Raw genomic sequence first — 23,034 nt, 5'->3', positions numbered from 1 at the left:
TATATATATATATATATATACACACACACACATACATACACACACATATCTGTACAGATAAAATCATTTTCCCACCTCAAAAAAGAAAAAAAGAAGAAGAGAAAGAAATACACTCTCAACCCAGGCTCCAACAAATTTCTGCAAATGAAATTCCCCCAAATCAGTTCATAATAAAAAAATTATTAAGTACACAAAGAAAAAACTAACATGAACAAAAGTTGGTAGAAACAAGCCACAGATTGGGAATGAAAAGACTTTGAATATTGAAACTGCTAGATAACAGATTATAAAATAAGCCTTTCAAATTTGTTAAATGGAAGAGGGAAGGCAAGCCCGAGAAAGGAACGAGAGACTAAAAAAGCTGATTAGAAAAATTTGAAAAAGAACCAGACAGATATATAGAAATAAAGAATAAATAATTGAGTTCAAACTTACTGAACAGGTTAAGTAGTAGATTGACTACAACTGGAAGAGAGAAATAGTTAATCCAAAGTAAGAATGGAAGAAATACACATGGTATAGTACGGAGAAACAAAGATAAATATAAAAGAGGGGATGGAGGATCAAGAGGGTAGAGAAGGGGGAGTTCACTTCCCCGCACAAACATATCAAAAATATACTCCCCGTGTGGAACAATTCTCAGAGAAAAGCCTCTGGAAACTGGCACATTTCCTGTACAAACAAAGCTGCAAGATAGATCTCCACGTAACAGTGTAAGATAGGGAAAAAAAAAAAAGACCTCAGTATGGGACTGGTGCCCCTGAGGGATCTCTAAGGAAGAGAAAATCCCCAGGGGCAGACCCCACCAGGGGAGACCGCTCGCCTGCTGGGAAATCCCCTCAGACAGAGGAGCTGGAGAAACCTAGACTCTAATTGTGTGGAAAGCCCGTGCTGGTTTGCTAACAATCTGGGAAGAGAGAGACCTGAGCTACTGGTCAGGTCAGGGGGTTCCATTTGCTGAAATTTGTTGTGGCCTGGGCTGAGAGTGCATTTTGCTTTCTTCCTTCTTTTTTTCTTTTTTGTGGGAGAACCACCAGGGAGAGAGCCTCCTTGCTGCACTTCCCAATCCGAAGAGAACCTCCTGGTTCGGCTCGCTCCACACCCCAGTCTGGCAAATGCGAGCAAAGATCTGGTCTACCTGTGCAGAGACAAACCAGGGCACCTGGGGTGTGATGGAACTGAACAGCAGAGATGGGTGTCAGCACACACAGCGGGCAGCGAGTGAGCCAGCCAGACATGGTCAGTGCACGCACCTGGCAGATATCGTGGGCAGTACCACAAGAAAACACAGCAGCTAAATGCTGAATCTTAGGCAGACAAGCCCTGGGAGAGGACTTGACTTAGCTGTGTGGAGACAGCCAGGAGGGCCTGGCCCAGGGGGAGCCGTGGAGCCTATTGTCAGCATGCATGGCAGGGGAGGGCCTGGACACAGCAGACATTGGCACCACAGGAATGCACAGTGGCTGGGGATGGAGTCTCAGGCAGATAGGCCCTGGGCAGGAGCAGGCAGTAGTTTATTTCCCAGTGGGATCGCTCAGGCTCCACTCACCCTACACTGCAGCTTGGTGCTAGATCGGGGCGGACATACCCTGGGAGAGGTCTGCCACAGAGGCAGCCCAGGTCCCCCGTGGCAGCGTAGCCCCGCAGTACCTGCAGGCACAGCACCTGAGCCCCCAGCCCCATCGCACCACAGCCCAGCACTAGGTTTGGGGTGAGGACAACAGAGAAAGAGAATGACCTTGGGCTGCTTCTGTGTGTGGGTTCACTGCGACCGTGCAGGCCTGACTTGCTTCAGTCGTCACTTCCTTCAGGACTAGGCATATACTCAAGGGCAATGGAGCTTGATTGAACTTGGGGCTTCTACTGCAACAACTGGGGAGCAGACCCTGCCTCCCAACAGTGTGGTGACAGTCACGGAGGGGGCCCTGCCCCTACATCCAGCCAGGCTCTTGGTTGTGACCCCTACCAAGACGATGACGGCCAGCACACTGAGGAAAGACATGGCTGGAATGTACACCCAAACCAGGCCTTGAACCAAAGATACTGGATTCACACAGTCTATACAGCGATACTCCCACATAAAAACAACCCTTCAAGGCCACAGTAGGTAACTTTTTCTCCTAAATTCACAGAGACAGAGAAAGTTAAGTAAAATGGAAAAGCAGAGGAACTGCTCTCAATGAAAAGAACAAGAGAAATCCCCTGAAAGAACAAAGAATGAAACAGAGCTCACCAGTCTATACTAGAACTTCAGTTCAAAAAGGAGGTTATAAAAATGTTAAAGGAATTAAGAAAGATTATCAATAGAAATGCAGATAACTGTGATAAGGAACTAGAAACCAATCTTGTGTGAGAAAGTCTAGGTGTACCAATCAAAATTAGACAATTCAAATGCCAAGATAAAAATCAATCTAGAAGCAATGAATAGCAGACTAAATGACATAGAAGAAAAAAAAATTGAAAAAAAAAAAAAAAGATGTGATCTGGAAGATAGAATAATGGAAACCAATCAGAACAGCAAACAGAAAGACAAATGAAAGCAACATACACGATCTGTGGGATAATATAGTAATATAAAGCATTCCAACCTACACATAGTAGGGCTTTCAGAAGGCGAATAAAGAGCAGAGGGGATTGAAAAAGTATTTGAATAAATTATGGCTGAAAAATTCCCAAACCTGTAGAAGGAAACAGATATCCTGGTACAAGAAGCACAGAAAGTCCCAGACAAGATGAACCCAAACCAATGGATGCCAAGACACCATAATTAAAATGGCAAAAACTAAAGAGAGGATTCTAGAGGCCACAAGAGAAAAACAAAGGGTCAATTACAAAGGAACCCCATTAAGCTATCAGCTGATTTCTCTGCAGAAACTTTGCAGGCCAAAAGGGAGTGGCATGATATATTCAAAGTCATGAAAAGGAAAAGGAAAAACCTGCAACCTAGAATACTCTACCCAGCAAGATAATCATTTAAAATAGGAGACATAGAGACTTTCTCACACAAGCAAAAACTAAAAGAATTCAACAATACTAAATCTACCCTAGAAGAAATATTCAAAGGTCTTCTCTGAAGAGAAAAGAAGCAAAAATCCATAGGAAAAGGAAAAATCATAATAGGAAAGGTAAATATATAGAAGTATTGAGATCACTTAAATAAACCAGTATATAGATTAAAAAACAACCAAAAATTTTCGTAAAAGCGACTATAACTGTAATTATCAGCAAAAGGATAAGTATGAAGATGTAAAATAGGACATCAAAATCACAAAATGTGGGTGAGGGGAGTATAAAAAAATGTACCTTTTAGAATGTGTTTGGATTTATGTGACTATCAGTTTAAAGAAAGTAGATATAGTTATGAGTCAACATACTTGAACTCCAGGGTAACCACAAATCAAAAACATTCAATAGATTCACAAAAAACAAAAAGAAAGGAACTCAAGCATGTTATAATACAAAAGAAAACCATCAAATCAGAAAAGGAAAAATGAAAAGAAAAAGAAAACATTAGAGGAACAGATTCATTCCTAGATTTTTCTGCTATTTTCCAAGCAATCTTATAATGTCATCTTTTATGCCGGGATTAGGGGCTGGGAACATGCAATGAACTACTCATTCCAAAGGCAAAGAAAGAACTGGGTAGAATGGAGAATGCAGAGAGTGAGAAGGCAGGTGTGGGGGATGGGCCCCTCATGCTCCCTCTCCACTTCTGTCTGGGGCTGTGCGTGTCCAGATGCCCTCTATATGGTCACTGATGCCATGGAGCCAAGGGGTACATGAGGCACATCTGAGTAGTCCAGGCTCCAGAACCAGCCCTGTTTCCACAATACCTCAAGGCAGATTCAGAGAGCATAACTATTTTCACATTTGTCTGCCAAGATTTCTGGGCTTCCTTTCAAATCCTTAAAAAAGGATCCTTTTTCTATCCACTTTAACCAATTATGCAGTATTACCCCAGACCCATAATTTAATCATTTTTACAGGCACTTGAGTAACTGGGGGACAAATCAGTAGCCTTTGCTCTGAAGTTCCTAAGAAGATACCACGTTCTTTCAGCTCACTTGCAGGCTACACAGACTCCTTATTCTCTTGTGTATGGCCTCCCTCAATAGAGGCAATGCGTATTAGAAGCTGTCTCCTTGCCCTTATCAACCCTGTACATTTCTCTGTCTGACACTTTTCATATTGTATTAGAATGATCCATTTATACATTTGTGTCTTCTTTAATCTCCTCTCAATTTCTCAAGAACAGGAACTGCACCTTTTTGTTTTTGTGTAATAATAGGATGTTAAATTTAAAGCTTCAACTGAGATTCAAGATACAATAGATGCTGCATACCAAACTGAGACACCACATCACTCTGTAGAGTTTAAAAACGGAATCTTTGACAACCAGTTCCATGATTCTTAGCTACCTCAATCAGATGAAGGACTATAAAAAGGAATCAAAGTGGAAAGAGAAGATTTGTGATGCTATTTCTTAGGAGAAAAAAACTTTTTCCTCTGCTATGAGCACATACTCTTCCCCCTCCCAACACACAAAGCCCAAAGTTGTGGCGTGGTGGGGACACCATGGACTATAGACAAAGTCATACTTAAGAAATTTAATGTAATCTAGAACATACGGGCTTCCCAGACAGTGCTAGTGGTTAAGAACCTGCCTGCCAATGCAGAAGACATAAGGGGTGTGAGTTTGATCCCTGGGTTGGGAAGATCCCCTGGAGAAGGGCATGGCAACTCACTCCAGTATTCTTGCCTGGAGAATCCTGTGGACAGAGGGGCTTTAGTGGGCTACAGTCCATGGAGTCACAAAGAGTTGGACCTGACTGAAATGACTTAGCACAGCATGTATAGCATAGAACAGGTCAATGAGAGAGAGAGAAAGAAAAAGATAATATGCATTTGAGGTCACCACTCTTTCACAGGGCTTCCCAGGTGACTCAGTAGTAAAGAATCCACCTGCAGTATAGGAGACATGGGTTTGATTCCTGGGTTGGGAAGATCCCCTGGAGAAGGAAATGGCAACTGACTCCAATATTCTTGCCTGGGAAATACCATGGACAGAGGAGCTTGGTGCACTGCAGTCCATGGGGTCTCAAAAGAGCTGGACACAATTTAGTGACTAAGCAACAACAAGAACTCTTTTCATAAAATAAGGAATAGATGAGTTTGTCCAACAGGCCAGATACCCTGGAGCCATAATGAGTTCCCACCAATAGGATTACCTGGGAGATGAGCCCTGAGCATTGAGAGTCATGTGTGATGTAGACTTTTGGGGAACAAAGGACTGAGGGGACATCAGCCAGATGATGAAGAGGACAAGTTTTCATCAGAGGCTTCAGAAGTTTCAGCATGTATTTCTCTACCAAATGTACTTTAAAAGGTCAGAGGAAGATAAAAATAAAATCTTGCTTTGATTATAACCTACTGTTCATGTTGGATCAATATATCAGTCACATTTATTCCCCTAAGTGTCAGACATAGTGCCTGACTCATCCTAGACATTTGACAAATGCCAAACTGAGCTGACTGATTTTGGCACATACTCTTCTATGAATCAAAACATGTCCATGAGGCAGCCCAAATGGATGGCAGCCCATATTTCTATTTCAGGGTTATGTCTATTTAAATTACACTTTGGGGAAGATTTTATGGAAACAATTAAAATCACCTTATAAATACAAATATAGATTTAGATATCAGCTCTTATTTACTATATGTAAATATAGTCAAGCTCTAGAGACTCATTGCTATTGCAAATTCTATAAACCCCAAACATCTTGTTGTCTGGTTTTTGACAATGTTACAAAGAATTATGAATCCAATAGAAAAGTTTAACTGAAACCAATGGACATGTAGGAAAGTATCCAAAGGCATTACATGGAAACTGAATAGAAAAAAACTTCAAAAAAATCCTCTTCCTCAACTTCTGTTCTTATTAGCTCCCCAAACTTTTCCCTTCTCAAAAATGTCACCAGATTTCCTCTGAAATCCACTCCCTTGTCTTTTCTTCCTCATAGCCTCAAATCCACTCTCAGCTGCACATCCACTCTGCTCTTCCCTTTCTCTTATACCATTTCCAGACTTCTCTGCATGGTTTACTCCACTGAATTCATAATCATGAGTGGTCGGGTGAGCAGACTTAGCAGAAAACACCAAAATTTTCCTGAGGAGTTGTGGGGAGAAAAAAGAGGCTGTGAACTTCATTTTCCTCTAAAAGGGAGACTTGCCAAAGGGCAGCATTAGGAGGAAGAGTACAGCAATAAACTACAATGGAGAAGAATCTGAAATATATATATGAGTGAGTCACTTTGCTGTATGCCAGAAACTAACACATTGTAAATCAACTATACTTCAATAAACAAAAATGGACATCAGAGAAAACCTGGCCTCTCTTGTACTACCTCTGGGACTTTCTCCACCTCACAGGAACTCATCTTTAGCTTGACTATGAAGTGAAACCTTATAAGAGATGTCTTGCTTTGGTTTTTGTTTCTAATTAAAATATATAATATAATATTTTATCTCAGTAGTCATTGATGTGAAAGTATTAGTCTCTCAGTCATGTCCGACTCTTTGTGACCCCATGGACTGTAGCCCACAAGCTCCTCTGTCCATGGAATTATCCAGGCAAGAATACTGGAGTGGGTAGCCATTCCCTTCTCCAGGGGATCTTCCCAACCCAGAGACTGAACCTGGGTCTCCTGCTTTGCAGGCGGATTCTTTATCATCTGAGCTACCAGGCAAGCCGCTTAGTTATGGATACTTGGATGTAATGAGTGTATTAGTTACTTTACACTAGGCTTGGATGGTAAATTAGGAAGAGACTAAGACATAAGAAAGAAAATCTCAATAATGAGGAAAAGTGGAAACATTAGATACAAAATTTGCCGTTTTCTTTTTCAAAACGTTGGCAGGGTTAGTTCTGGTCCTGGAAAAAGGCTTATGTAAAAATTATTATTTTGGGGAGCCTAGTTGTCTGGTAGGAGTGTGAATTGGAGCAAACTTTAGGGTAGGTACGGGGCTTCCCTTATGGCTCAGTTGGTAAAGAATCCACCTGCAATGTGGGAGACCTGGGTTCGATCCCTGGGTTGGGAAGATCTGCTGGAGAAGGGAAAGGCTACCCACTCCAGGATTCTGGCCTGGGGAATTCCATGGACTGTATAGTCCATGGGGCTGCAAAGAGTCGGACACGACTGAGCAACTTTCACTTCACTTAAGGTAGGGACAGAAGGACAGTTTGGCCATGTGTACCATAATGCTTCAGTGTGCATAGTGAGTCTTAATCCAGCGATTCTACTTCTAGGAGTCTACACTAAAGAACCAGCAGAATGCATTTCTAAGGACATTAACTATAGTGGTGATTAAAAGTAGCATAATAGTTGTGGGCAAATAATTGGAAGCACCTACATGTCTGAGAATCGGGAAGTGAGTGTGTAAATTAAGGTGCATCCCTAGAGGTGATGCTATGTAGCTGTAAAGAATCACATTATAAAAGAATGTTTATTTATGTGAGAAATGGTCACAAAATTGGTAAGTAGAAAGTAGCTTCTAAAATAATATGTACTGTATGCTACCATTTATTAAATCTAAATATGGAGAAAAAAGGCTGAAAGGATATGTTAAAGGTGGTTATCTCCAGGTTCAGGATGGTATAGATTTAGATATTTTTTATTTTGGGCTTTTCTGTATTTTCCAAGTTCTACCCACTGTCCTCATATTACTTTTGTAAAATAAATAAGAAGAACATATTTTAAAAAAGAAAACATTGATCTATTTTCCCTAGGTTTGAACTTTCTTTGAGACAGTGTATGAACAGGCATCTTTCAACGAGATGCTCCCACAAAGTTGTTCACTTACAACAATTTCCTGAATCAGTGGTTTGTACTTATCATAGAGCTCCCACAGGAAAAGCCAGAACCCAGTGAATGCATGCTAGAAGTTACCCATAACTGTTTTTTCTTCCTTTAAATTAGCAGGCATGTTCTTCATAGCTCAATAGGTGATTTATAAGATGAGGTGATGGAGACCAGATTCAGTTTGGGGGGGCCCAGGTGAATAGCACCAGGAGCCCCAGTAAATAGCATTTCCTTTACATTTGGACACCTTTGGAAAATGCTGATGAAAGCCACCATCTTGTGCTTCACTGCTTTACAGTTTTGCCATAAGGGTAGAATCCCTTACATGTATTAAACAAATTATCTCACAGGCCCCACACTTTCTGCGTCAGGTAACTAGCATTTATAAACAGATAACACATTGATAAGAATAAATGGAGTATGTTGGGATCACTCTTAGTGAAAATGCTTATTTGCTGAATCTATAAAAGTTGAGCATTTCATTAATCTAGAACTTTGTCTATGAGAAATGTCAACCTAGAAAAGGAGAAAATAGAAAATCCCATGGACAGAGGAGCCTGGCAGGCTATGTATAGCCCATAGGGTCACAAAGAGTCAGACACAACTGAGTGGCTGGGCATGCACACATGCAGTTGTTGGTGCCAAGGAACTCCTCTGTCCAGGTCTTCAGGCAGTGCCTGGCCTGTGGGAGAGACTTTCAGGGCATCCCCAGGGCTTGGCAGGGAACACTTCTAAGTAAGGGACCTTCGGAAGTCCTGCTTCCTCTCCCCGTCCCACTCCCAGATCAGCCTTATTCCTAGACTCTAGGCAAGTAGCCATATGCAAGCCCACCCCCAGCATCCCCTGGATGCCATCCTAGAGGATATGGTATGAGTAATTGGCAGGAGGCAGAGCCCCTCCACAGGGAAGTGTCCACAGAGCTGGGCCCACGTCAAAGGTGGCTGTGGCAGGGGCTTCAAACTTGGATAGCTCTTGGTGAATTGCCATGACCATATGTTAAGGTCTTTGGACAAAGACCCCCTGACCTACAGCCATCAGAATAACATCACAACTTTCCCACCGACTGACTTCTCTCTCAGCTGTGAAGAGAATCACCAGGACTTGGATCCTTATCAAAAAAAGTGGAGACAGAGGAAGAGGATAGGATGCTGCTTCCTTGGACAGGTCAACTTCTTGGCTGAAATAATTCCTCTTTCACATCTATCCTGCCATGGGGCTTCCTACCAGGATCTGTCTGGAAACCTAACCCCAGGCTTCAAGGCTTCCAATCCAGGCTCCTCTGGGGTCTGAAAGAAGCTCCCTCCCACAGGGCACTTGGTAGTACACAGCTTAACCTTCCCTCGTCTCATAGGACTTTATCCTGACCCTGAAGTTCTAAAGGGTGATTGTCCCCACAATTTTATATTCTGTTCCTGTACCCCAAGGCTTTTTGCAAAGAGTACAGTCAATCATCAGATGCATAAAATGAGGGAAAGGCTTCCTCCTCATTCCAGAGGTGGGTTCCCTGGAGGCAGAGTGTGGTGGTTTTGAGTTGTGAGGGCAGCAGAGGAGAGCAGCTACCACCAGGCCAGGCATAGAGAGGCAGAGGACAACCCTAGGAGGTGGGACCAGTGTCTTGGGGGCAGAGGGAGAGGGTAGTGTCGTGGAAAGCACAGAACGAAGTATTTCAAGAAGGAGGTCATGAGACATTGTGTGTTGAATACTGATGTGGAGACAAGATTAGATCAGAGAAGCTGACATTAGATTTGGCAATGTGGAGGTCACTAGAGACATTGACAGTAGCGATGTCTCAGCACAGTGGGGACAAAACCCCAATGGAGTAAGTTGAGGAGGGAATAGTAATACAACCCATGGTTTACACTCTCTGCCAAGTGCTTTATAGGCATCAACTCAGAAATGTCTCACAATCTTACAGTGTAGATTCTAATATCATGCCCATTTTACAAGTGAGCACCTCATGCCCAGAAAGGATAGAGAACCTGCCCAGGGCCACACAGCTGGAAAGTGGTGGAGCTGGGATTGCACCCCAGCCTCCCAGGCCAGGGTCCAGTCTGTACTGGTAGCCACACCTTGACACTGCCTCTATAACACCTGCAAATCATAAGATCACTAACTTTGAGCATCTTTCAACAAGTTTGCTCTGAAGGGAAAAGAGAGGGGATGGGAGCTGGCAAGGTCGTAGGGCTGACTCTCAGGACTTTTCTTTTAAGCTAGAAACACTGATGTGCAGGTGGCATGCTGACATGGATACTGGAGGAGCAGAGGAGAAGTGAGGATGCTGGCCAGATGAGAGGAGACAGATCCAGGCAGCAGAGGCCTTGCCCTTTGCTTGGAGCTGGGCTCGTCCTCTGGTACCAGGAGGGGAGGAAGAGAAAAAGGGTGCAGGTGAGTGTGGCAGGCAGCTGTAGAAGTGAAAAGATGGAGGAGTCAGAAGTCTGATGATTCCCATTTTCTTGGTAAACGATAAAGCAAGATCATCATCTGAGACTGGGGACGGAGGGCGGGGTGGAGGAGGCTTGCAGGAGGCCTGAGGGGAGGAGAGAGGTATGAAATGGCCTTTTGGGAGGTGAGGAGAGAGGAGAACGCAATGAAGAACCAAGACAGGAAGCAAAAAAGAGACAATTCAATACCCCGGCATTTTATGGATGCTCTGTTTCTCCAATCTTTCATGCTTTTTCTTCTATGAAATTTCTCATTCTATATCTGCAGAGAAAGAAAGAGAGGAAACTGCCGGCCCTTTCTCCCATTACTGCTGTGCTGGGAGTGGTAGGAATACATTTGAAAGTGATGTGATAGTAAATCTGAAACACTCCAGGCACAGGGCTGGGGACTGTGGAAAGCCAGCATAAAGAGAAATATAACCTGGCTTTCTTACCTGCAGCACCCTGCCCCGTCAAGAAACCATACTGACTGTGGAGGGAGAGTGCCCACCCCCGGCAGCCAAGCGCTTTCCCGAATCTCACAGAGCAAGGATAGAGAAGGTATCTCAAGTCCACTGAAATCCCAGAAGAATCTGGATGCAGAGGACCCTTAGGCCAAGCTGCTACTTTAGGCCTGGTTATTTCTCTGCCTCCCTCTGAGTCACTTTGTTATACTGTAAAAACAATAAGAGGGGATCATTGAATAAGGGTGTCTAACACATACAGCACTATCTACTAACTGTGAACAAGGTGCTGCTCTGAACTCTTTTTTATGTATCAACTCATTTAGTCTTCACAACAACTGTGAGGTTGATACTATTATTAACTCCAATTTACTGAGGGAATGAAAACACAGAGAGGCTAGGTAACTTAACGTGGCGTCACTCAGCTAGAGGAAAGCTGGAATGTGAACACAGGTGAGGCTAACTCTAGCACCAACGTTATTTCCACTTCTTCCTATGTCAAAGGTAATTAGGGGTGGAGCTTTGGTCTCTTAGATCCTTGATGTTTGGGTAGATTGTGGTCAGTTGGGAACTAACAGTTTTTAGCTAGGGTCATGGGGCAATATGGAATCATTGAAAGAGCATCCTTCTACCCATTTTTAACTGCACAACCTTTAGGCAAGTTGCCAGTTTATTTTTATTATCCCAGCAATAAAATGAGGGGGTGTACTGACTTTCTAAATTTTCAGGCTCTGAAAGGATATAATTTTTACCAAGTTTCAACCCCTTCTTACTCCTGCACTCGCTCATCTAGAGTAGCCGCCTGGAAGAACACAGACCCAGGGGTGATAAACCACAGGCCCCAGGCTATTATGGGCCCAGCCCCCTCCTCGGCTGGTTGAGAACTCTAGTGCCCTGGTGGTCTCTGGTCTCTGAGGAGTTTTGAGGGTGATGAGCTGAGTTCTTCTTCTAGTGGCAGGAGATGAGGCAGAACTGACTACAGAGATAATTTTCTAATCAAAGTCAGTATAGAGGTCTAGGTAGGAACTTTTTGGTTCTGTCATTGGCTGACCAGGGGGACATTGTGCAGTCATCTTGAGTCAACATTTGCATCTTTGAAATGGAGATAATTAGGAGTATGGGGTGGTTTAGTTAATTAACCATTATCTGGTGCTTGGTCATAGCTCTGGAGCTCCAGTGGCCCAATGAAGGTTGTGGCTCAATCCCTGAGCAGTGCCTCATGGGAAGACTTAGACACTGTGTGCACACAAGGACCTTCCAGGCTCACCTCGGCCACCTTAATGCTCGATACTGGCAGAGCCAGGCAGTTATTCTAAACCCTGGCCATCCTCAGGTTTGCAGAAGAATTGTCTCAGACTCATAGATAACAGAAGTAGGGTGGGCTTTTTTTTTCAAGACAAGAAGCTGAAAAACTCTGAATATTCCCAGAGTGTTGTTAGAGTGGCCTGTCTTTAAGAAACCCCAGTAGCAACTTATCCAAAGTATGCGAGAATGCATATGTCATAGCCATGTATCAGCACTGTAGGGGGATTTGCAGATAAAGACTAGCAATAGCTCTTAGGATGTGCCAGGCACAGAACTGTCACCTGTCACTCACACAACTCTAAGAGTTAGGTTCTATTATCAGCCCATTTCATAGGTAGGTAAATTGAGGCCCACAGAACTCAAGGTGGCACATAGATTTGAACCCAGGCAGTGTGATCCCAGAGCCTAGAGGGATAGCCGTGGAGCTACACTGCCTCCCTACAGCAAGAGACAAGACAAAGGCCAGGCCCTTGAGAAGCCAACCCCACAGAGGGAAGGAAATGGGCACAGGAACAGACATTTATCAACACGGCCGACCACGAACATATAAGGAACAATTAATTGCAACTGAGAAGGCAATGGCACCCCACTCCAGTACTCTTGCCTGGAAAATCCCATGGACGGAGGAGCCTGGTGGGCTGCAGTCCATGGGGTCTCGAAGAGTCGGACACGACTGTGCGACTTCACTTTCACTTTTCACTTTCATGCATTGGAGAAGGCAATGGCAACCCACTCCAGTGTTCTTGCCTGGAGAATCCCAGGCACGGGGGAGCCTGGTGGGCTGCCATCTATGGGGTCGCACAGAGTTGGACACGACTGAAGCGACTTAGCAGCAGCAGCAGCAGAAAGGCCTGGGAAAGCAAACTCTGGAAGATGGTGAAGGACAGGGAAGCCTGGCGTGCTGCAGTCCATGGGGTTGCAAAGACATGACGGAGCGACTGAACAACAACAAGAAAAGTCCAGGAAGACATCACAGTGGCAGTGGCACTTGAGCTGAATGCTGAAAGAAAGGGGTAGCCTTGTAGCAGGTGGAGATGGGGCTAAAGCCACACGATCAAGAGAAAACCTACATCTGGTGTGGGCGGGAACACAGGCACCTCCTGTTTAAATCTTCAATGTGCAGTTTATCTCTTCTTCCAACTCTCTATTTAGCTCAAGAGGATGGGCCCTCAGGGCCCCGAAGTCTCAGGTTTTTTAGGCTCAGAGGGTCTGAAACTTGGGCCCCTCTTTTCATATCTTGATGGGTTTCAAGTGTCATCATGGCCTGTGATGACATCCTCCCCAGTCCAAGCCTTGGTAAGATTTTCTCAGTAGGCAAACTTGTTATGTTGCCAAGCACTATTTTGTCTGGCCATCAAAGTCTGGTATGTCTGAGCCAGCCACCAGCTTGAAAACTTGTGGGGAATGGGGAACCAAGCTTTCGGAACAAAGTTCCCTGAGCCTCCTTGTTCTGGCCTCCCTCCTTCTCTGTTTCTTCCACCTTCCTCTGGGAGAAAGACATGTCTTTGACGTGTCCTCCTTCCTTTGACTTGTCTTCATCAATCCCATCGAGGCTGGTGATTTTCCCCAATCTTAGATGCTTCAAAGAACTCCCTTCAGATAGAAGAGACAGAAGGGGATAGATGACGGTTCCAGGGAGAAGGAAGGAAGGAAGACAGGGTGGGAGGAAGAAGAGAAGGAAGGGATGGGGGAGAGGAGGGAAGAAGGGGGAGCAGAGTGACAATTTGAAATCCATGCTAACTGGGCCTCACTTGGACTTCAGCTTGCGTCTCTGCTTTCTGGAAGGAGAGCAATCAGATGCTACAGCTATTTGATCTTCTCTCTTCACTGCTCATGCTCAATGCACCCACGAAACTAGACTCAAAGGATCCTTGCCTCTTTCTGGTCTCATTTGGACTCAGGAGCTGCTTGGCAGTGTGTCCTCCTCATTTTCTGCACAAACCCACATGAGTTCTGCTAAATGCTGCTGCTGCTGCTGCTAAGTGTAGGCCATATTCTTGTCTGGACTGGATCTCCCCACCAGCACCAGGCCTGTGTGACACCACCACCACCCTGGGTGCTCCATGAAACTGCTCTGTTGACATCCACGAGGTCCTCAATCCTGGTCTTTATCCTGCCTCTCTCACCATTTGCTCCCATCTCTTTCTGACTCACCTTCCTCTGCCTTCCCTTAAACACGGGTGTTCTTCAGCTTCCCATGCCCAGCCCCTGGCTCCTATTCTTCTACGGGCTCTCTTTAGAAGACATTCCAGGTGACTACTCTCTGCCTCCTACTTCTGAATCTCACACTGACATCTCCAGCCCTGAATTCTCCCAGTTTCAGCCACAAGGCTTCCACTGTCCACTGAGCATCACCATCTAGAGGTGAGCTAAGGTTCCCAGGGGAACCTTAAATTCAACACGGGCCAAAGTTAACTAATTCTCATCTCTTGTCTCTGTTTCCCACCTCACTGTACCTAATGCAGGAACATGGGGGGTCATTCCAGGCTTCAACCTTCCCATCCATTCCTATTCTGTACCGTCCTCCATTCATTTACCAAATACCACCAATTTTAAATCCTAAATGTATCTTAACTAGGTTTCCTTTCCCTGGACCTCAGTTACCATTCTCAATTTCAGGTCCTTATCTTCCTTACCTATTTCCCTACCAATCTGTCCTCATATTCATCCTCTACGCTGCCTCTGGAATAACCTGCCTAAGATGAAAACCACCAAGTTTCCCCTGCTAGAGACCTGCGATGGCTCCTCATCACCCACACCAAATTCCCAGCTGAGTCTGCTAGATGAAGGCCCAGCATGACCTGACTCAGCCTCTCCAGCCTCATCTCAGCACTCCCTGCCTCAAACTTCAGGCTCTGATGATGATACAGAGTAGCTTATAGCTTTCCAACACCTCACACTGCTTCATGAGCTTTAGTCTATCATCTTTTCCTATCCTGTCCAGCTCTATCCCCTCTGCCTAGAGGCCCCTTCCCATCCTTCTTCACCTGGATCGTGCTAATCAATCCTCAACACTTAGCCCAGCCATCACCTGGCTCAGGAAACCTTCCCCAAATTCTTAAGTTAGGGAAGTGCTCCAGTTTCATTCTGCTGTACTGTCTCATGGCTTATCAACAGAAGGTTTTAATTGTCTGTTTGGGAGTCTTTCTTTCCCATTAACCTAAAATCTTTTCAGTGTTTTAACTGCCCTTGACCTAGTGCCTCATGCAGTGCTTGGCACATAGTAGGTGCTCTGTTAATACTGTCGACTGAATGTAAGCCCTTTAGAGAAGGGATCACTACTTCACCCATGGATTCCTAAGGGGAGTGCATGCGTGCTCAATCGTGTCTGACTCTTTGCAATCCCATGGACTGTAGCCCACCAGGCTCCTCTGTCCATGGAATTTTCCAAGCAAAAATACTGGAGCAGGTTAACATTTCCTACTCCAGGGGATCTTCCTGACCCAGGGATCGAACCCGAACTCCTACATGTCTCCTGCATTGCAGGCAGATTCTTTACTGTTGAGCCTCCAGTGAAGACCCACCATGGGTTGCTGCTGCTGCTGCTGCTAAGTTGCTTCAGTCATGTCCGACTCTGTGCGACCCCATGGACTACAGCCTACCAGGCTCCTCCGTCCATGGGATTTTCCAGGCAAGAGTACTGGAGTGGGGTGCCATTGCCTTCTCTGCCATGGGTTGAACTTATGGTCAATTAACCAGCAACAAAGAGCTAAGAATATACAATGGAGAAAAGACAATCTCTTCAATAAGTGGTCCTGGAAAAACTGTACAGCTGCATGTCAAAGAATGAAATTAGAGCATTCTCTAATACCATACCCAAAAATAAATTGAATTAAAGACCTAAATGTAAGACCAAATACTATACAACTTCTAGAGGAAAATATAGGCAGAACACCTTTTAAAATACATTGCAACAATATTTTTTTAGATCTGTCTCCTAAAGCAAAGGAAATAAAAGCAAAAGTAAACAAATGGGACCTAAATAAATTTAAAAGCTTTTGCATAGCAAAGGAAACCATCGGCAAAATTAAAAGACAGTCTACTGAATTGGAGAAAATATTTGCAAATGATATGATGGATAAGGGATTACTATTTAACATATATAAACAGCTCATACAATTCAACATCAAAAAAACAGGCAATCCAATTGAAAAATAGGCAGAACTAAACAGACATTTCTCCAAAGAAGATATACAGATGGCCAATAGGCACATAAAAAGATGATCAACATCACTAATTATTAGAGAAATGCAAATCAAAACTACAATGAGGTACCACTTCACACTGGTCAGAATGGCCATTTTTAAAAAGTCTACACATAACAAGTGCCAGAGAGGATGTGGAGAAAAAGGGAAACCTCCTACATTGTTGATGGAAATGTAAATTGGTGAAACCACCATGGAAAACAGTATGGAGGTTCCTCAAGAAACTAAAAATAAAGCAGCTGTATGATCGAGCAATCCCACTCCTGGGCGTATCTGGACAAAACTGTAATTCAAAAAGATACACGCACCCCTGTGTTTGTAGCAGCCCTATTCACAATAGCCAAGACATGGGAAGAACCGAAATGTCCATCTATAGATGAACGGATAAAGGAGGTGTGGTGTTCAGATACGATGGCGTACTACTCAGCAATAGCAAAGAATGACGCTTTTGCCATATGCAGCAACAAGGACGGACCTATAGGACATTATGCTAAGCGAAGTAAGTCAGACAGAGAAAAACAAATAGTGTATGATACCACTTATGTGTGGGATCTAAAACATACAATGAACTAGTGAATAAAATGAAGAGTCAGACTCACAGATCTAGAGAACAAACTAGGGGTTACCAATAGGGAGAGGGTACAGAGGAGGGGAAATAGAGGGATCGGATCCTAAGAGGTGCAAACTATCATGTACAAAATGAATAAACCACAAGGGTATATTGTACCACATGGAGAATATATGCAATATTTTATAGTAACTATAAATTGAGTGTGAGTGTGTGTGTGTGTGTGTATAAGTTGCTCAGTCATGTCTGATTCTTTGCAACCCCATGGACTGTAGCCCACCAGGCTCCTCTGTCCATGGGATTCTCCAGGCAAGAATATTGGAGTGGGTTGCCATTCTTTTCTCCCGGGGATCTTCCTGACTCAGGATCTGAACTGGGATCTCCCACATTGTGGGCAGAGTCTTTACCATTTGAGCTACCAGGGAAGCTCATATATAATCTTTAAAAATTGTGAGTCACCATATTGTGCATCTGTAACATGTAATATTGTACATGGATTATACTTTACTTTAAAAAAGCTGAAACAAAATGTTCCTTGGGTGAGGTCTGCTCCCACTGATGACTGTGAAGGGAAAGGGGGAAGAGAATTCTGACCACAGAGCTTCTAAATGTCCCATGGAGGTCAGGCCCAGTAGAACCTGCACGCCAGCATTCCATCCCCCTGCATCCTGAGCATGAGTTTTGAAGGTAGTAAGCTCTCTGGTAATTATTTAAGGAAATAATCCACTGGGTCCACAGAGGATGGCAGATCCTCTCATGAACTCTCCCATACCACCAATCTCAGTAAAGCTGTGAGTATGAATTAAGGAAATTATGGCAAAGAAAGAGGGCAGAGCCCTCCAGACCCCTGCTCCCCACCCAGCCTGCCATCGACCCTCTTCCCAGGGACCTGTTTGCACAGATTCAGCCACCCCGCTGGCTCCTCACTGCTTCTGCAACTGAAGAGCACAAAGAACTGCCAAGGCATGCTGGGGTCAACAAGAGGAGCCTCTGTGGATTCCAGTGGGTCTCTGAAGGGTGGGATCTGCATTTTGAACACCCACCTCCTGCTAATCCTCCTGAAAAACCAGTCAGGCTGGTTGTAATGTATTATTAGAAAGCCCACACATCCTTCCTGGGAACAACAGACCCACTTGTTGCATGAGGAGTGTTTCAGTGGAAGCTAGGAAGGGGGCGGGTGGGAGGGAGAGGTAGGAAGTGGGGCACTGGGCAGGGAGTGGAGTCAAGCGTGACACTGGGGACAGAACTTGGGTTTCGGAGTCGGGTAGGGTGGATTCCAACGCGGCCCTGCCCCTCCCAGGCTCTGTGGCCTTGAGAACATGACTTAACCCCTCTGAGGTGATCATGAACCCTCACAGGCTGTGATGAGGATTACAGGAGGCCACGGTGAGGCACCTCGCCCAGGGCACAGAGAAAGAAGGTACTGGCAAAACGCTAGGTCCTCTGACGTAAGTGCTTCTTGGGACATCCTCACTGGGGGCAGAAAAGTCCAAATGGAAGGGAGCAGGGTGTCCTCGCAGACACAGGAAGGGGAACGCGGCCCAATAGCCATGCGGCCACCCTGAGCGCCCCCAGGCCCTGACTCAGGACTGGCGGCTTCAGGAGGACACCTGTGAGGGAGTTTTTTAGGCTGCCTCTAAGAAGTAACATTCTCTCAGTCTTTTCAGAAACTTCACTGTTAATCTGAAGTTAACACTTCCTCCCTCCCTCTCTGCTTTTCCTTTCACTGGAAAAGACACAAACAACCCCTAGAACCAACATCCACCAGTCCTCTTAAACATCGTCACAAGTTGTGACCAAAGGTGAATCACCAACTGTTTCAGGAAAACTCTTCCTTCACTTTCCATCTCTTTCCTTCTGGAAAGGTAAGCAACGGCCTGATGGATAAACAGGCAACTAAAGGGAGCTCTGTGAGAGGAGCAGGAGGTAAGAGATGGGGCTTCCTTCATCTCTGGGCAGCTGGGCTCATTCTATCAATCCTCCTCCTCCATCCTCTCAGCTCTGCTGATGGACCTGCCCAACTGCAGTTTCCAGGGTCACAAGCTCCTCTTGCTGCTGTTGCTTTATGTCCTTCCCCTGTCCCATCCCAGGCCCTAGGGTGGGCTGACTCTGGCCTTTCACAAATGTTTGTTTTCTCAGCAGCAGCAGCAGGGGTCTCCTCTCCAAGGAGCCCCCAGGAAAACTAGGGACCCCACCCTGGAGCCGGAGTGGAGGAAGGATGTTGGTGTGAATTACTCAGCAGTACTGAGAAGTCACACCCACAGAAAAGTCAAAGCATGCTCACCTCCTTCATCCTGGGGGCTTATAGAGGGTCCCCCCCTGCACCCCAGCCATCATCAGTCATAGATTCCCTCCCACCCCAACAAGCAGCCCCATGCCATCCTACTTAGCGCCCCCACAAGAGCCTTACTGTCCCAGCCTGGCACCACACTCCTTGGTCTAGAGCCGTCAGGTGCCAGCCCTCCCTCCATGGCAGAAAACCAATCTGACCCTGAATGGGGGCTTTGAGTGGCCCGGGTGTGATGTTAAATCCAATTCTCTTAAGCTCTTATCTGGCCAGGCTCATGCCAGCCCAATGCTGGATCAGATAAGGGTACCGGTGGGGACCTATGGGATGGCCCAGCAGTCTTCAGCAGCCCCGGAAGACCTCACCCCGGTTCTCTGCACCTGTAAAGAGAGAGAAGAGAGCACTACCTCCAGAAGATGACCTGCCCCAGGGAAGCCATGGCGGGGGAAGGGTCCCTTCCTGCAGGGCGCTGGAAGCTGGGGTGAGTGGAGCTGCCACTGCCCTCCTAGCGCCGTGACTCACAGCCAGCTGGGGTGCACTGGCCTTAAATAGTGGGTTCAGCCGGGAGTGGTCGGTGCTGCCTTGCACAGCTCAGGTATGAGGAAACAGCGCTGCTCTGCAGAAGTGCCTGCAGGCAAGAGGCTGCTCATCCCAGCCAGGGAGGTCTGGCTCACACAGAGCCACCTTGCCAAGCCTTGACCCAGGGGAGAGAGTGGGAAGGAAAGGCTTCCCAGGCCCCCTGCTTCACACACATCTCTTCTGACTCTGCAGAGGGAGCGCTCCGGGGGGAGAGTGCGTCTCCACCCAAGAACAGATAGGAATGGCTCAGAGTGGCAGGTCTGTACCAGGAAGCGGGAGGCTGGGAGCTCCTCCTGTGTGGCTGATGCTCAGACAGAGGCTGGGTCATCCCTGGTGGGATCTTTCATGGAGGGGGTTCATGCCGAGGGGTCTCAGAACGCTGTGAGCGCAGATGACAAAGTGAGAGTCTGTCACTCGAGATGGAGTTCACCTTGGGGCCCCTGACACTGTGCTGCTGGGTGAGCAGATCCCTCAGTTAAATGGTGAGAGGTCCTGCCTCACCCCTGAAACAACTAGTTTGAGACGCCAAAACGACAGGGAATTTACGCTTTCTAGACATTATTGTTGGGTGAGTGATAGTCGCTTAGTCGCATTGGACTCTGTGACCCCATGGACTGTAGCCCACCAGGCTCCTCTGTCCATGTGTTTCTCCAGGCAAGAATACTGGAGTGGGTTGCCATTTCCTTCTCCAGTTGCTGTTGGGTGAGTGGGTTAGAAAATCTGGTCTCTTGAGAGATCCACTCCATGGAACAAAATAGAAAGCCCAAAGATAAATCCACATACCTATGGACACCTTATCTTTGACAACGGAGGCAAGAATATACAATGGAGAAAAGACAATCTCTTTAACAAGTGGTGCTTGGAAAACTGGTCAACCACTTGTAAAAGAATGAAATTAGAACACTTTCTAACATCATACACAAAAATAAACTCAAAATGGATTAAAGATCTAAATGTAAGGCCAGAAACTATAAAACTCCTAGAGGAGAACATAGGCAAAACACTCTCCGACATACATCACAGCAGGATCTTCTATGACCCACCTCCCAGAATATTGGAAATAAAAGCAAAAATAAACAAATGGGACCTAATTAAAATTAAAAGCTTCTGCATAACAAAAGAAACTACAAGCAAGATGAAAAGACAGCCTTCAGAATGGGAGAAAATAACAGCAAATGAAGCAACTGACAATTAATCTCAAAAATATACAAGCAACTCCTGCAGCTCAATTCCAGAAAAATAAATGACCCAATCAAAAAAATGGGCCAAAGAACTAAAAAGACATTTCTCCAAAGAAGACATATAGATGGCTAATAAACACATGAAAAGATGCTCAACATCTCTCATTTTCAGAGAAATGCAAATCAAAACCACAGTGAGGTACCATTTCACGCCAGTCAGAATGGCTACCATCCAAAAGTCTACAAGCTATAAATGCTGGAGAGGGTGTGGGGAAAAGTAACCCTCTTACATTGTTGGTGGGAATGCAAACTAGTACAGCTACTATGGAGAACAGTGTGGAGATTCCTTAAAAAACTGGAAATAGAACTGCCTTATGATCCAGCAATCCCACTGCTGGGCATACACACTGAGGAAACCAGGAGGGAAAGAGACACGTGTACCCCAGTGTTCATCGCAGCACTGTTTATAATAGCCAGGACATGGAAGCAACCTAGATGTCCATCAGCAGATGAATGGATAAGAAAGCTGTGGTACATATGCACAATGGAGTATTACTCAGCCATTAAAAAGAATACATTTGAATCAGTTCTAATGAGGTGGATGAAACTGGAGCCTATTATGCAGAGTGAAGTAAGCCAGAAAGGAAAACACCAATACAGTATACTAACGCATATATATGGAATTTAGAAAGATGGTAACGATAACCCTGTATGCAAGTCAGCAAAAGAGACACAGATGTATAGAACAGTCTTTTGGACTCTGTGGGAGAGGACGAGGGTGGGATGATTTGGGAGAATGGCATTGAAACATGTATATTATCATATGTGAAATGAATCACCAGTCCAGGTTCGATGCATGATACAGGATGCTCAGGGCTGGTGCACTGGGATGACCCAGAGGGATGGGATGGGGAGAGGGAGGTGGGAGAGAGGGTCAGGATGGGGAACACATGTACACCCGTGGCAGATTCATGTCAATGTATGGCAAAACCAATACAATATTGTAAAGTAGTTAGCCTCCAATTAAAATAAATAAATTTATATTAAAAAAAAATCTGGTCTCTGACCTTTCATCCAGCACTCAGATTTCCAACAAGACAGAAGTCTAGGGCCCAAAGCTCGCTCTCTCTGTATTGCTTCCTGCACCCGCTCCATCCCCTCCGGAGGGGCACCCTGGATAGGAAGCATCCACGGACTGGCTGGTTCACCAACTACAGGCTGGTGACTGTGTTTATTTTGGGCTAAAGATGCCCCAGGACTTCAGCAGAATGAGTCCAGGGTAGGTGCAGAATTTGCTGGAGTAAGCACAGAACACAGTTGGGAAAGGAAGAAAGAACCTGGTGATGGAGAGAAGACAGCAGAGGAGGGGGCAGTTTAACAGTGAGAAGAGATTCGTTTTCATTTCTTACATATTTTTTCTCTCTAGCCTTTTTTAAAAAATTGGAGTATAGTTGATTTACATTGTTGTGTTAATTTCTGGTGTATAGCGAGGTGATTCAGTTATATATATATATATTTTTTTTTTTTCACTATAGGTTGTTACAAGATATTAAATAGTTTCCTGTGCTATATAGTGTTGGGCTTCCCCGGTGGCTCAGTGGGAAAGAATCCACCTGCCAAGCAAAAGATGTGGGTTCAATCCCTGGGTTGGGGAGATCCCCTGGAGGAGGAAATGGCAACCCACTCCAGTATGCTTGCCCGGAGAATCCCATGGACAGAGGAGCCTGGCGGTATACAGTTCACGGGGTCGAAAAGAATCAGACACATCTTAGCAACTGAATAGCAGCAGCAGCTATATAGTAGGGCCTTGTTGGTTATCTATTTTATATATAGTGGTATATATCTGTTCATCCCAAATTCCTAATTTATCCTTCCCCTCTCCCCTCTTTTGTAACCATAGGTTTGTATTTTTTACGTCTGTATTTGTTTTGTAAATAAAGTCATTTGTATCATTTTTTAAAAAAAGATTCCACAAATAAGTGATATCATATGATATTAATATTTGTCTTTCTCAGTCTGACTTACTTCACTTAGTATGATAATCTCTAGGTCCGTCCATGTTGCTGCAAATGGCATTGTTCCATTCTTTTTATATCTGATTAGTATTCAGAGGATACAGGTGCCCGCATCTTCCTTATCCATTCCTCTGTCAATGGACATTTA

The 23,034-nt window shown here is 45.1% G+C and overlaps 1 protein-coding gene across 3 annotated transcripts in view; it reads right to left on the bottom strand.

Annotated features, from left to right (window-relative positions):
* VTCN1 (V-set domain containing T cell activation inhibitor 1) overlaps positions 1-19,731 on the bottom strand; it is a 62,029-nt gene extending 42,298 nt beyond the window's left edge. For 2 of the 3 annotated variants that reach the window (XR_009493881.1, XM_002686121.6), the window contains exon 1: positions 19,519-19,731. Coding sequence is in view for 2 of the 3 variants with exons in the window: in XM_002686121.6 (XP_002686167.2) it covers positions 19,519-19,550 (32 nt within the window). In the remaining variant the exon portion in view is untranslated. The remainder of the gene's footprint in view (positions 1-19,518) is intronic. The other variant, XM_010803132.4, reaches the window with a different exon arrangement.
* Between the last annotated feature and the right edge of the window lie 3,303 nt (positions 19,732-23,034).

The sequence above is a fragment of the Bos taurus genome, chromosome 3, assembly GCF_002263795.3.
Source record: "Bos taurus isolate L1 Dominette 01449 registration number 42190680 breed Hereford chromosome 3, ARS-UCD2.0, whole genome shotgun sequence".
NCBI lineage: Eukaryota > Metazoa > Chordata > Mammalia > Artiodactyla > Bovidae > Bos > Bos taurus.
Note: the sequence above shows the minus strand (reverse complement) of the source record. Positions and strands in the feature narration are given on the sequence as shown.